This window comes from Cydia amplana, chromosome 5, assembly GCF_948474715.1.
Source record: "Cydia amplana chromosome 5, ilCydAmpl1.1, whole genome shotgun sequence".
NCBI lineage: Eukaryota > Metazoa > Arthropoda > Insecta > Lepidoptera > Tortricidae > Cydia > Cydia amplana.
The window spans coordinates 7,136,506-7,151,850 of NC_086073.1; the positions used below are offsets into that span (position 1 = coordinate 7,136,506).

General features: G+C 36.7%; 1 protein-coding gene and 1 long non-coding RNA gene across 2 annotated transcripts in view; both read left to right on the forward strand.

The window, feature by feature from the left end:
• The window catches only part of LOC134648016 (uncharacterized), a 441,830-nt gene that overhangs the window by 60,571 nt on the left and 365,914 nt on the right, over window positions 1-15,345 (forward strand). The gene's annotated exons all lie outside the window — the stretch shown is intronic.
• Window positions 1,950-15,345, forward strand: part of LOC134647902 (annulin) — a 28,139-nt gene continuing 14,743 nt past the window's right edge. Inside the window, exon 1 of the mRNA XM_063502274.1 lies at window positions 1,950-2,342. Coding sequence (XP_063358344.1) covers window positions 2,219-2,342 — 124 coding nt within the window. The 5' untranslated portion in view covers window positions 1,950-2,218. The remainder of the gene's footprint in view (window positions 2,343-15,345) is intronic.

Genomic DNA, 15,345 nt, shown 5'->3' on the forward strand with positions numbered 1-15,345 from the left:
ATTACCACTCTTTTGATAAATTAGATTAGATACCTACCTTACCTATATTACGTGACCAAGCTAATGCCCATAAGCCCTACTCTATATTATCAGTGTCACTGTCATCTTATTTTGTAGCTTGATTTCAGGATGTTTTCACAGGATAGGTACCTATCTACCTATCTAACAATGAACAGGGTGTAGGTACCTATAATTTTAATTTACTAACTGTAAAGTGTAAACTTTAACGAGTCTCGAAATAGCCTACGAACGTGCTTTGGCTTCAGTTAACTGAACAATTGTTTTACGTATACGCTACAATACCCAACACATGTGTTTAGGAATTTCAGCGACATTTTAGATATTTGTATCTACATACATTATAGCGATATTATCTATCTACTAGCAATGATGAAATCCGTTTTAGTCCTCAGTTTTTTTAGGCAGGCAAGTAAAGTAGGTAATATCATGTAATATGTACGCTGATAACATTGACAGACATAAGTAAAAGTTGACGACTAAGGTATGCCAGATACGTATGTTCAGATTAATCCGTTGTCAGATTCCTGGATACCAACCCTACATTGAATTAGGGGCAAAGAGGATAATTAAGCGTTTTATCTCATTAACATAAGTAATTGGTATTTGCCTAACTGTAAATCCCTACTACTATAAACTAAAGTCATAAAGTGCCAGTCTACAATTTGCGATGACTCATAATTCTTTAAAATTGACTCTACCTAAATAATATTTATTTTAAGGCTATAATTTACGGTTTTCTAAGGAAAATGCCAATAAAACCTTCGTCTGCGCGGTTTGATGACATATATTATTAGGTAGGTATACGTATTACGTAGTAGTAGTTCGCGGCCACGGTATGATGTCATCGTATCGTAGTAAATTAGCCAAATCCTCCGTTAAATGCGCGCCAAAGCACAGTACCTAATTAAGCTGTAAACATTAATATATGTATAACAATTATAACAGGTAGAAAACCTGCCATGACCATGACTGACTTTCTACAGATATTTTTCTAATACTTTTAGATTAGGTATAAGCGAAATTGATATTAAAATATAAAGAACTTGTTATCTGAATTGAATGGGGCGATTGTACACAAAGCTTTTGGGACTAACAGGGGCCAATCTTAATAATAGATTTAAGCAATATTGCAAGCGTCCTGAATAAATTAATTTTCTTCTTATTTTCTTCAATTAAATGAAAATTTATAAGGTACTTGGAATTCGGGGAAAGCCGCTACCGCTTTGGAGTTTGCAATTTAGTTTGAATAGTTCTTTTTAATGTCCTAAAGTTAATATAATAATTAGTACTTAGGTATTTTAATTATTTTTATCTCTTTATTTATCTTTTCTCTTAAGTTAGGGTTTTTATAATATGAATATAAAAGTAAAATATAAAAACACTTACAAAACAATAAAAAAATTTTTTATTATTATTTATTTTTGGTCTTAAGTTAGGTTATTTTATAATATGGATATAAAAATAAAATACAAAAACACTTACAAAAACAATACAAAATACTTATAAACATATTATAAAAAACCTAACCTAGGGTGCCGCCAGCAGCGGGGCAAGGCCCAAGCTGCCGGTGGTCAGGGCTGCAGAGAGAGGAACCGGCGGACTATCCGCGCCGTGTCCAAGATTATTATTATTATTATTATTTATAATCATTCACAAAATATATACATAGGTAGAAAACGTTTCCTAGATACTTACCTACTTACTTCTTATTTTACAAATGTTTTCAATAAGTCATCTGAGTTGTAGGTGAGTTATTGACCTACATTCCTAAATGAACGTCAATGGTGATTCCCAGTTTGCCAATTCCCGTAGATAATGACTCGTGCTCAAGTCACTCATTCAATTCACGAGAGAATGTGTCATTCTGGATGAGGTTTTCTGAGCGATTTATATGGTTTCGCAATTTTGATAAGAGGTCATACTGGCCACGGACCACGGAGGTAGCGCCAGACGAATCCACTCCGCGCAGACGTGCGCACGCGTCGAAAAAACGCGGCAAAAATAATACTCTTACTTTTAAACAACTAGTTAATCCGCTTCGATTTAAAATCAATAAACGAAACAGTCGCTCTTTTGTTTACGTTGTGGCAGACTACACAGTCGAGTGATCCAAAACCAGCTATGATCTAATCGTTTGGAATTTATCGTGATAATTAGTGATACAGGTGATCCGCGGGTTCTTTGAGAGTGTAGAGCCATGGGTGTAGTGAAGAGCAAGGTCTCGAGATGGTGCCCCCCGCAGTGCTGCGGCAGGTCGGAGTCTTACGACCTGCGGGATCTGCCGCGCCCGCCAAGGCTGGACACCTCCAACCTGCCCAACGGTAGGTCAAGGCTGTTTTTTTTATCGTCTCACTTTTAATCTTAAAGCGGTTTGAGATGTAGGTACCCATATAGTCAACATTGAAATTAGCACCTCGCCGTTTGAACTAAACTATGTATTCATTTCACTACGCGGCAGTAGTTAGAGGTACTTAGTACCTATCCTATTTTTTAAAGATGACGAAATGTTATCAATCAACAAAATCTAAACTTTATAAAACTTCCGCCAATAGAAAAGCCGGTAGGAATCGAGTTCTACCGGTGCTCCGACTGTTGAATATCTTTTCGGTATACTTTCTTTATTTAGAAATGTAACAATAAGTAATAGGAAATACGTTAAAAACCTATTTCTTCAATTATTTCTCAATTTTAATAACAAAACTTCTTTGAGACACATCATATTAAAACAATATATTTAAAGTGTCATTCAATAGATAAACAAGCCGCCATACTAAAATTGACACTGAATGTCAAATTACTAGTAACTTTTGTTTACATAGTTCGCAAGTTCTATTGAATGACACTTTATATCCAAAATCTATTTGGAGGAACTGTCATAAGGGATTACAGATCATCATTCGCCGCGTCGCGTAGGTAGAGTGTAGCGCCCAAGACTTAAATTTCCAACTACGTACTTCTTAAAATATATCTAAATTGTTATTTTTTGTTGTTGAGAAAACCGAACAGAAGTATAAGTATAAGTGAAATAATTATTAATATTAATTAATAAAATGAGAGCCGATGTATCAATAGATACATTATATAACATATATGTACATACTTACTTAACCTACCAAGATACCAAGTAACCTAGTCTTATTTGGGAACCGCGAGAAATATATGTCATACATAAGTTATTTACCAGCATAATATTGTTGTTTGTTGTAAAAACCTAACCGGTTCTATTTGCCATATACGAGGGGTATTCAAAATATTCTCGGTATGAGAATGAAAACAAACAAGTACGAAAAGTTTGATATTTTTATTTTTCAATATACTCCCCCCCTATGTTCATACACTTAAAAGATCGATCAATTATTTTTTTTAATCCCTCGTAAAAATATTTTTTATCTTTCGTGTAAAAATGCTCCTCCACTGCCGCCTTCAATGCTTCATCGTCAGAAAATTTATTTCCACGCAGATCCTTTTTAAGATTGGGGAGCAAAAAGAAGTCGCTGGGGGCTAAGTCCGGACTATACGGTGGGTGAGTAACAGTTTTAAACCCACGTTCAACAATAGCTGCCTTGGCAATATGAGCAGTATGGACGGGGGCGTTGTCATGCAGAAGCAGAATACCTTTGGTTAACTTTCCTCGCCTCTTTTCTTTAATTACATTCTTTAATTGACGTAGAATGTTAGCGTAGTACTGTCCTGTGATATTTACACCTTTTTCTTTATAATCGATTAGTAATACTCCTTCACAATCCCAAAATATCGTGGCCATGACCTTGCCAGCTGAAGGGATGACCTTCAACTTCTTGGGATGAGCTGAACCCTTAATGTGCCACTGCATGGACTCTTGTTTACTCTCTGGGTCATAATGATGAACCCAGGTTTCATCTCCAGTAACTATTCTTTGCAGCACCTCATCAGGATTTTCACCGCACAGGTCAATAAAATCGGAACAACAAGCTACACGCATGTCTTTTTGAAGCCGAGTCAGCATTCGCGGAACCCATTAGCACTTACTTTTGACATATTAAGATGGTCATGTATAATATCATGTACGGTACCAATAGAGAGATTGGTTACTTGTGCTATAGATTTTACCTTCACTCGACCATCTTCCAATATAAGTTTTTCCACTTTATCAATATTTTCTTGTGAAGTAGCTACTACAGGCCGGCCAGGTCTAGGGTCATCTTCAATACTCTCCCTTCCGCGTTTAAACTCGCTTGACCACTTTTGAATGGTAGATAAAGAAGGAGCAGACTCACGGTAAACACAATCCATTTCCTCTTTTATGGTTTTTTGATTTTTACCCTGTTTTGTCAAGAATTTTATCACGCATCGATGTTCTAATTTAGTTAACATTGTCAATTCGCACAGGATGTTCATGTTTGTTCAGCAATTGCAGAAAAACAAAAGACTATCTCGGTTCGAATTATACTTTTTTTTAATGTCAATGAATAAACCTTAGCGGCCAGTAACGAAAGAAATTTTAGAAGAGGTCGTAAGATATCAATACCGAGAATATTTTGAACGCCCCTCGTATTTCTCACCTATTGCCTAAACAGCTGCTACCTATAAATACGTGACCAGGGTGATCACGTCATCTTCAAACAACACAATTAATAAGTTACACATTCGTTGCACAACTCTTTTTATTTAACTTATCTATTAAAACACTGATTAAAACATATGCTAAACATTTTTAGATGACTAAACCGATTAATTCTGATGGCTAATTAAGTATATTCTCTTTTTAAATGCTCTCATTTAAATATTGACCTGAATTTACAACCTACTCAACATATTAGTTAAGTCGATTTTTTTTGCAATATGTACCGTAGTATTATATGTACCTAATCTAGCTAAGGTTACCTATATTATATCGACCGGGATATGGACCGTGATTAAGTACTTTTTTTATTGTTTTCGAGGTCCCGATATTTCTACGCAATTACATCACAGTTACATCTAGTCTAGTGAAACTAACCATCTGCTTTGTGGTCATCGAATTCAAACTCTTGTGGATCATACTAACATCGTAAAATTAGATTCATACTATGTATCATTAAGAATTTAAGATATCATTGAAAATGACCTAGATACTTATAATAAGGATGTGAAAAGTTTATTACAGTAGAATCCGCTTATAATGACATCAAAGGGAACTAAGGGAACTGACAAACACATCATATTAAGCGGATGTCATATAAAGCATAGTTGATTAACTTTTTATTTTTGTTATTTTTTCCGAATTAGTCTCGAATTCCTTTGTAAGAAATTAGCTTTAATAACCTGATACCACTTATCAACTTGTCACTGAGAATGAAAACGAAAACAACTTATACGCCACGCACGCACTAACGTCTTCGCAGGGAAAGACGTGGGGACGGCGACGAAAACCAGCGAACGTGTCATTATTACCGGACATCATTTCATGAAAATAGGATTTATAGGTCATAGTATGCGGTTTGTCACTATAAGCGAAGTTATCATATCCGACTTTTTCACTGAGAATTTTATATGAAAACCAAACTTCGCACAATAAAAATTACGTCATAGTAAGCGGTTGGTTAGTATAGGCGGAGTCATAATAAACGGATTCCACTCTAGTTATAATTCTTGTGGCCACCTACTAAAAACTTGTAACATTTGACTTTTAAAGCTTTTTTACAAACCTTATTGCTATTATGTATACAGATATAGAGGGATATATATTTTAGAAGTGAGTTTTTGAGCCAAAATAGAAAGCCGTTTCAGTCAGAAAGCAATGAAATCTGGTATCCCCATCACCACATATTGGAACACTCACATTCGGCCGGATGCCGCTCCGCTTGAAATACATATCCCGATTAAAATCCCAAAATAAACATCACTTTTCTTATGCTCTTCTAATAGGAAATCATACTACAAATAGATCTGCAGTTATCTTATTAGTAGGTATTGATTAAACCTGTGTGTTTCATATTTGCTTTAGGTGTAGGTACAGTCATAAATTGCTTCTATTATATTATCATATTATGCAACTTCAACTACATAATATACAACTGTGTATAGCTGTGTATACCTTAAATATACTTTACACATAAAACGTAATAAAAAAATATATACCTCGGCAATTCTTAAGAATGCATACAAAAGATGACTAGATAGATACATAACAATCATCGATTGTCCAGTTAATATGTATACCTAATTACCTAATACGATTCTTGTTATTCATGTCAGAAACTTATCGTTTCTATTTATATTTAACAAACATTACATTGTACCTAATTCACATAGACTACTATCTTAGCGAGTACTCCAATTAATACTAAAGTGTATTGAGTATTCATTTAATTCAGGGTCTCAGTGGTCTAATGACGCATTCGAACAAAAAAAATCTTAACTTGATTGATTTGACACTTTGCAGTGCATTTGATACGTTCATCCATAGGTACCTACTTACAAACTGACTGTACAAAGTACAAACTGTAAATACTTGAAGTTAATATAAAATCAAGTTGAGATTCTTAAAGTTCGAATACTGTTCGTTGTGTGAATTCGAGGAATGTTTGATGACTTGCCGTTGTCGCGTTAAGGTGCGCGCGCGCAGTCAAGGTGATCCAGAGCGGCGTTGGCGCGTCCTACGGCTGTAGATAGAGATACAGCGTCCGACATAATAATATAAGTGTGTGTGTGTTAGTGACGTCATTTACAACATCAAGTCAGACGAAAAAAAAACACTTCTGGACATAGCATTAAGGATTACCAATCAACCGATAGTGCGCTGTCCTCATCCAACAACGCGCGGTAATCTTGACCTGACCAGGGGGTCTAGCCAAAATGACAATTGTTTGCAGAGAAACGAAACGAAACGCTACCTGTCTCTATCGCATTAATATGAAAGAGTGATAGCGTTTCGTTTCGTTTTCTGCAAACGATTGTCAACATGACTAAGGCCCATAGATTACTGCCCTACCTTGCTGGGGGCCTTCTCTGACTGCGTCCTCCAGTTTGCGGTCTCGTGAGCATAGCTAGTTTTGAGAGACAACCAGAACTTTTCTTACTTTAAGCCAGCTAGAGAGGTAATTATGAGATAAACTCTCAGGTTATCATTGTTATTAACTATGCATGCCTTATATATGTCGGCGTTATTGACATTAGCGCCATCTGTAATTGATTATTTTCATGTTTGTCTGCGCCATCTAGTGGCGGACGGTGAAACTATGGTCTGATGATTTACGTTGACAAGCGGCTTAGCTTGTTACCTGTGTTTGCGCGCCATCTATTGGCGACTTTATTAACCATTCGGTGAATCAGGTGACCGTTGGCAGACCGGTTGGCTTGTTTTGAACGGAGGAGAGGTTACTTTCGCTCGAGCCGCCGGCTTGTCCACGCGTCCTAAGGGTGAGCTGTATCACACCTGAATCACTTTGTTTATCTTTCTGTTTATGTGTTTATTCATCTTTATGTGTTCCCTTTAAATAATTACGTGATTAAATACCGTATAAAGAAAACAGTGTATTGATAAATTAACGGCAACATCATGGAGGGCCAGGGCGAGCTGGATGATGATGGCTCGGTTTCTCCTATAATATCAACCTATAAATCCGACATCGGAAGTGGAAAAAGATTGCTTAACGCGTCCGCGACTCAGCAAAACCCTGACGTAAACAAAAGAGACTTGTCGATTTCTACCACGTTAAATAACAAGAGCTTGACGCTTTCAACTAGCAATAACAACCTGTTGGTACCCGCTGAGATAACTCAAAATAACGTGCCGATTTCTTCTGCGACCATGCAAAATATTGTGCAAATTCCTATAGCAACAGATAATAATAACGTGTCTAATCCTGTCGTTATAAATGAAAATATGGTGTCGTCTTTTGCCGCGATAAATAATCATATACCAGCTTCTGCCGTGATAAACAATAACGACATGCAAACTTTTACTACGACGAACGCTCCTAACAATGAATCTAGTCGAATCTTATCGTCATTAGCGAATATATTAGATAGGTTGACAAACCAACAACAAACAAATATGAATACAAATAATGAACTGTTAGCTGGAATATTGTCAAAAGCTGTAACTTCGTCACAACGTCCAAGGCTAAGCGATATTTATATTGCGCCATTCAACCCTGATGGAGAAGTTCCAGTTAGAGATTGGTGCGAGCACGTAGATAGAGCTAAACAACATTGGAATCTAACAGATTACGAGATTTGTACTAAGATTGCGGGTTTATTACAAGGTCGAGCGAAGACCCTCGGAGATACGTGGCTTGTAAAATCCCCACTTTGGAGCGACATGCGCGATGCTTTAGTGCAGACGTTTGAGCCTGAAGCACGATATTCAAATGATATAGTGAAATTACGCGACTTCAAGTTCGATGCGTCAAATCCGTCAGAATCTATTACACGGGCATGGACTATTTGGAAAAGAATTATGAACGGTGATAAGGAAAAAGATGCTGTCGAAGCGATTATAGGCTGTATTGATAATGAATACTTACGATTACGTCTGATATCTAGTAAATGCACCACCGTTCCTGAATTGATCTCTGTTGTGGCAACTACAAAACCCCGTGAATCTAAGAGTGGTGAACCACCAGCTAAACGGCCTAGGCTTCGTAACAGTCGAGACGAATCACTCCTCTCTTGTTTCAAATGTGGCAAGCCTGGCCATGTTCAATCTAATTGTCTCAACAGTAAGGTTAATGAACCCAAGCCTCTGTTAACAACTGATGACTCAACATTGAGCACAAAACCCTTAGAAAAGCAACCATCAAAGTGTAATTATTGTGGGAAATTAGGTCACACCGAAACGGTATGCTTCAAAAAACTAAGGGATGATGCTGACAAGACAGCTTAGGTTATAGTTAAATCTAACGTATACTTATCCGTTGCAATGCAAAATGTGGTTAATGAGCGTAAACTTAGTGGTATTTATTAGCGGAACAGATCTTTCCCTATTAGGAAGATCATAGGTCAAACTTTACCCGGAAACAAGTTACCTTTAATGCTATTCGGAGAAGGCGGTCCTAGCTACGAGTAGGAACCTATAGTGTCAAACCAACATACCACAGTCCTGTGCATTATCAGTAGTATATTCATTAAAATATGTTATTATGTAAGTAGAAGATCACAAAATACCAATCGAGCTTATATTATATTGCTTAGAGTAGATAGAGCTTATAATTGGATTCGATTCGGTGAAAGGGACCGGCTTACAGGTCATCATTACTTACTGAAAGTGGTACTGCTCAAGTACTCGTAGTTACGTCGATGATAGCAATGTGTAAGTTATAGAGCGTTCTCAGGTTTCCGAATATTTCTAGAATATTTCATGGATTGTTCTTATGCAGTTCTTAACTTTTGATGGCCGTTTCATTTAGCACTTGTGTCGCTCATTGTCGTCTTTCTCTTGTGTCACTGAGGCCGAGACTAGCTGTGGAAAGATTTGGCAATAAACGTGCAGAGAATAAAAACACCGAGAACATTTCGTGGGAGATCTACAATTTTTGGAAATGTTCTTTGGCAAATTGCTAAGTTCCTAAGTCGATGAAGATTTCATACAAACCATTGATACCAACAGATTTGACTAACGTAAAATAAATTTGGAATTAACTTAATTGACTGAATTGCGGTCTTGAAAAATAATAGGGATGTCTTTTGCATTTGAAATACCCAAGACTGAAGTTCCTACAGGGTAGGTATATAGATATTGAACTTGAAGATCTCGAAGCGGTTAGTATACCGTAAATTATATGACTTGGCACCTATTAAGCGATAAAAGGTAAAAAATCATAGTCGATGATCTTATCGCTAATGGAATAGATCAAGAAAACAGTTCAGAGTTCGCGAGCCTGTGTATAAAAGAACGTGTATAAAAGAATGGCGACGATCGCATGTGTACGGATTATACGGAATTACACGAAAATAGGTACTGTCCTCGTTAAATTCCCCTTGCCTACAATTTCAGACCAGATAGATAGATTAACTAATGCCTCTTATTTCATCTGTCATGATATGGCCCAGGGTTTCTATCAGAGAAGAGTCTATCACAAAAACAGCTTTTATTACTCCGGACAGTTTGTTTGTGATGCAATTTGAGCTTATGAACGCACTAGCAGTGTCAACATATGATAATGGCGTTTCTGCGCCCATTTTACAACTACATACTGATTTTTGTGGATGATGTTCTTAGTCCTTATAAAATGTAAAACTTTCAAAGAGTGATTCCAAATGTTGGATCAAGTGCTGAGGGTGGCTTCTCCACCAGTCCTAAGATTTGGCTAAGAGAAATGCAAGGTCTTCTGTCATTTGTGAGAGTGTGATTTTTGGCTTATGAGCAATAATGATTGAAATAAAAGATGGCCGGCAACACATACGAACGACACGCGACAGAGCCAGAAAGAATCCATTATTGAATCGTTTCGTCATCGTCATTTGTCTAATATCGTCAATGGAACCGCATGAATTACTCATGAGTTCTAATTATTGTCGCATATACGAAGTTCACGATGTTTACATACCTGGTCTATGTTACAAATAAGACTAATATCTATGCTTAACGCTCTCAAAACTCCGGTATCCATGCTTCCAGCACGTCATCAAATAATAAGTGACCAGGATACTGCTTTCAAAGCTGAATTTGAGACATAGTGTAAGGAGCACGGTATTCAACAATATTTCATAGCGCCACCGGGCTACCGGGAGTAAATCGATCCAATGTTCAAGTGCAGCGAATGATGGCAGTTTTGAGAAAAGGAATAGCTAGTAATCCGCTATTATGTGATTAATCATTGATGACTTCTTTAAAAACCTTTACATATGCTGCAGGTTAAGTCTTGTACCCGCTTAACTATTGTGCTTAATTGATGATGCTGAAGGTATCGTTGATCGCAACCAACCCGTACATAATTAATGAATCGTGGAGTTAAAGATAACCAGAGATTTGACTAAGAAAAATCGGATAAGTAAATAGATTTCAGAAAGACATATCTCGCCAAATATGTGCTAATGAACGTTATTAGATTAACAAAGTGACGGGCCAAAAGCCATAAAAAAAAAGCAAAATTAGCTTCTTGCACCCAACCCCAGAAATAGTTACAGTTGTCAAGAAACCATGTCGGCGTTCTGAGAAGCAGACGTTGTACAAGCCTCAACATTTTAATTTTATAAAACAAAAAAAAAAACATTACAATTAATCTTTTTGAATTCAACGTGAAGTAAATGTGTAATCATTAATAACTTACAACTAACAGTAAATTCTGATCAAAAAAAAAAAAGGAAAAGGTTTAATCACTGATTTTAATGCATTGCTACAAGTATAATTTACAAATCACTATACGCTAAGTAAATGTACTGAAAATCACCTGTCACGAGTAACAATCACGAGTTGTTAAATTATTTGTATTTGTCGAGCTCTTGGGGTACCAAGCTAGGTATAGCAAGATCCCTTTTTGTAAAACATTTAATCTGACATATTCACTGCAATCGCAAGTAAATATTTAAATTTCAATCTTATACTGCGTTACCGTTGTTACATAGTTGTCGAGGACAGGGGCCTCCATCTATGACAGTTGTCAGTAATGTCAGTGGAACATAGTTGTTGAGGACAGGGGCCTCCAACTATGAGCTCGAATGCTTGAATTTGTAGAGGACAGGGGCCTCCATCTTTAGGATTTGATGCTATCGCATGGTTGTTGAGGACAGGGGCCTCCTTCTATGAGATTTCCTACTGATGCATAGTTGTTGAGGACAGGGGCCTCCTTCTATGAAATTGTTGATGCATAGTTGTCGAGGACAGGGGCCTCCTTCTATGAGATTTTTGGTGATGCATAGTCGTTGAGGACAGGGGCCTCCTTCTATGAGATCACTTATGGTTGCATAGTCGTTGAGGACAGGGGCCTCCTTCTATGAGGTTTTTGATGATGCATAGTTGTTGAGGACAGGGGCCTCCTTCTATGGCATCTCTTATTGTTGCATAGTTGTTGAGGACAGGGGCCTCCTTCTATGAGACTTCTTATTGTGGCATAGTCGTTGAGGACAGGGGCCTCCTTCTATGAACACCATAGCTTGCAATGTCGAATTGGCCGAGTGGCTGATGATTGGTTTTGTGTGATAGTTACTGTAGAGCATGTCGAGCGCGACCTGCAGCAGGATGGTCGTGTCGGCGTTATTGACATTAGCGCCATCTGTAATTGATTATTTTCATGTTTGTCTGCGCCATCTAGTGGCGGACGGTGAAACTATGGTCTGATGATTTACGTTGACAAGCGGCTTAGCTTGTTACCTGTGTTTGCGCGCCATCTATTGGCGACTTTATTAACCATTCGGTGAATCAGGTGACCGTTGGCAGACCGGTTGGCTTGTTTTGAACGGAGGAGAGGTTACTTTCGCTCGAGCCGCCGGCTTGTCCACGCGTCCTAAGGGTGAGCTGTATCACACCTGAATCACTTTGTTTATCTTTCTGTTTATGTGTTTATTCATCTTTATGTGTTCCCTTTAAATAATTACGTGATTAAATACCGTATAAAGAAAACAGTGTATTGATAAATTAACGGCAACATCATGGAGGGCCAGGGCGAGCTGGATGATGATGGCTCGGTTTCTCCTATAATATCAACCTATAAATCCGACATATATGCCTTGATAGTGACCGTATAATTAATTTTATCAAATTGGGTAACGAAAGTTAACGGGAGATAAGTGAATAACAAAGACCTCTCCCTCGTCATTAATGTTGTAAATGTAGGCACGTACTGGCGAGCTCTTGGAACTCTCAGACCAATATATTTTACACGTCTATTATATATATGGCGTGTGTCTTGAATGTATAGCCTAATAGTTGCAAGTTAATCCACTACAAACAAATACATAATATGTAAGTATTGTAGCTACAGCGCAACAGCGCATAGCAGTTATGGATATCATGAAGTGATAAATAGAACGTAATATATACCAGGGATGTTGCGAATATCCGCATCCGCAACCGCGGAACTTCCGCATTATTTTCAACATCCGCATCCGCATCTGCATCCGCATAAAATCGATGCGGATTTAATGCGGATGCGGATGTGGAACAGGTCGGTACAGGAACGTCTTAGCATCGGCGTAAGTGCTAGACTGCTAGGTAATTTAGTCATTAACCAAAAAAACCTATTAGAAATTAGCAGTCAAGCGTGAGTGGGACTTAATGTACGAAACCCTTGGAACGCGAGTCTGACTCGCACTTGGCCGGTTTTTTGAAATAAAAATGACAAAAATGTAATATTTGACGTTTTTTATGGTACTATCTTGACATCCGCATCCGCGGATGTGAGCCTTTAAAAATCCGCATCCGCATCCGCGGATGTCAAAAAATCGGCATCCGCAACATCCCTGATATATACCAACATCTTTTTGTTTTGACGGCCTCCTAGCCAAGTTGGTAGTGACACTAGTGACTCTTCCTACGAAGCACGAAGTCTCCGGTTCGAATCCTGTTAAGGGCATTTGTTTGTTTATCACAAATATATGTTCCTGAGCTATGGATGTTTTTTATGCACCTAATAAAAGAATGTATGTATATACTTATAGTCTTATAACTATACCTATAAGTACATATATTACTCGTAGGTACATATATGTATAAGTACTTATATCTTCGTCTAGTACCCACAACACAAGCCTTATTGAGCTTACTGCGGGACTAGGTCGATCTACTTAGTACTTATGTAAAACTACTTAGGAGCGTAAAACTGGTGTGATCTTAATATGAAATCAAATTGACATCAATTAGTAGGTAAGTTCAAATCGGCTGGTCATGTATTAGGTATCCTTGGTAAGACAAAGAACAGTTTTGGTGACAAAGATGTGTCTGCGGTTTTGATTTACATTTAAAGTGCAACAAAGGAGTAATGGTTTAATGGTTTGGTACATTACTCTATTTGATTATGTTACAAAGTATTTGACGTTGACTGTATCTATATGTTAATTTCTTTTGTGTCCTATATTAGTAAGCAGCAACGTAACATACAATTTACAATGTTATACATGCCTATATTATATGTATATTATCCATGAATGAATGAAATCACCAGTTACGCAAGTCGTGTTAACATGTTTCGTCTTATTTACCTTAGTTCATACAATACCTACTAAAATAGGTACTATGTTGGCTTAACATATTTAAAATGTCGTCCGGTGTTTTTATATTTCGTAAACCAATATATTTTCGGACCGAAAATGGTAGTAAAATATTGAAAGGGATGCAAATACTAAATAAATACATAAATCATACCTACTAGCCAAAGCCAGATTTTTGAATATCTCTTTATATGCCAATATAGGTCGTTGTGTTTAAATGTTTGTTTGTTACATTATTTTTTGTTGATGTGTATTTTTAAGTTTATTTTTTATTTTAATGTGACTTGTATTTATTTTATATTTTTACATACCCTATGGGTATCGTTGCCTTAAATAAACATTTTGATTGATTGATTGATTGATTATTGCCATTACTATTGGACATTCAAGTTAGCTCGATAGATATCCGACTCGAAAATACCCCTAATCAGCCTACTGGGTCAAAGGGTCAAACATTCAAACACGTTCGGGAAAACCGGCGTCATTTCTGCGAGATTTAAAAAAGATAAGGATTTTGATCAATTTTTCAAGAATTTTATCAAAGAACTTTTTTGGGAAGTAGAAGAGTTTAAACCCTTAAAACTTAAAACACTTAAAACATAACTCAAACATAAGTTAACAAAATTAGGCTTTAAAGTCTATCATACTAAAAAAGTTTTTGACACAAATATCGCATACCTACAACATAACACATTTTAGGTACCTAAGTACATGTATAATAAGTATGTAACATATTTATATCATATCAATATTACAGGTATACTTACTGAAGCAGGTAATTTAAGACAATTCAAGATAGAGAATTTAAGATAGTCATCTTAAATTGATTAAATTGATATGTCTCTGTCTAACTCAACTAATTTTGGCCACCAAAATATATGTCACGGACGCTTCAGATGAAAGAAAATCAAGGCTGAAATAAAATTAAAAGCTTTATTTCGTTTCGTTTAACAACAAAAGAACAGCTAAATATTTTATTGTTTGCATGTTATGTGAAGTTGTTAATAACAAAGTCTTAATTTACATTTACGACGCTAATAAACTATAATGACGAATGTCCTGATTACTCAATAAATTAAAAACTATTCTTCTACAAAGATAAAGGATACTAAAGTCCGAGAAAATTATGTTTGTATACCCAGTTAAATGATATACATCTCACCATTCATACCTATTCATTTCTAGCACCATACGTCGCAGTGCATGTATTACTTT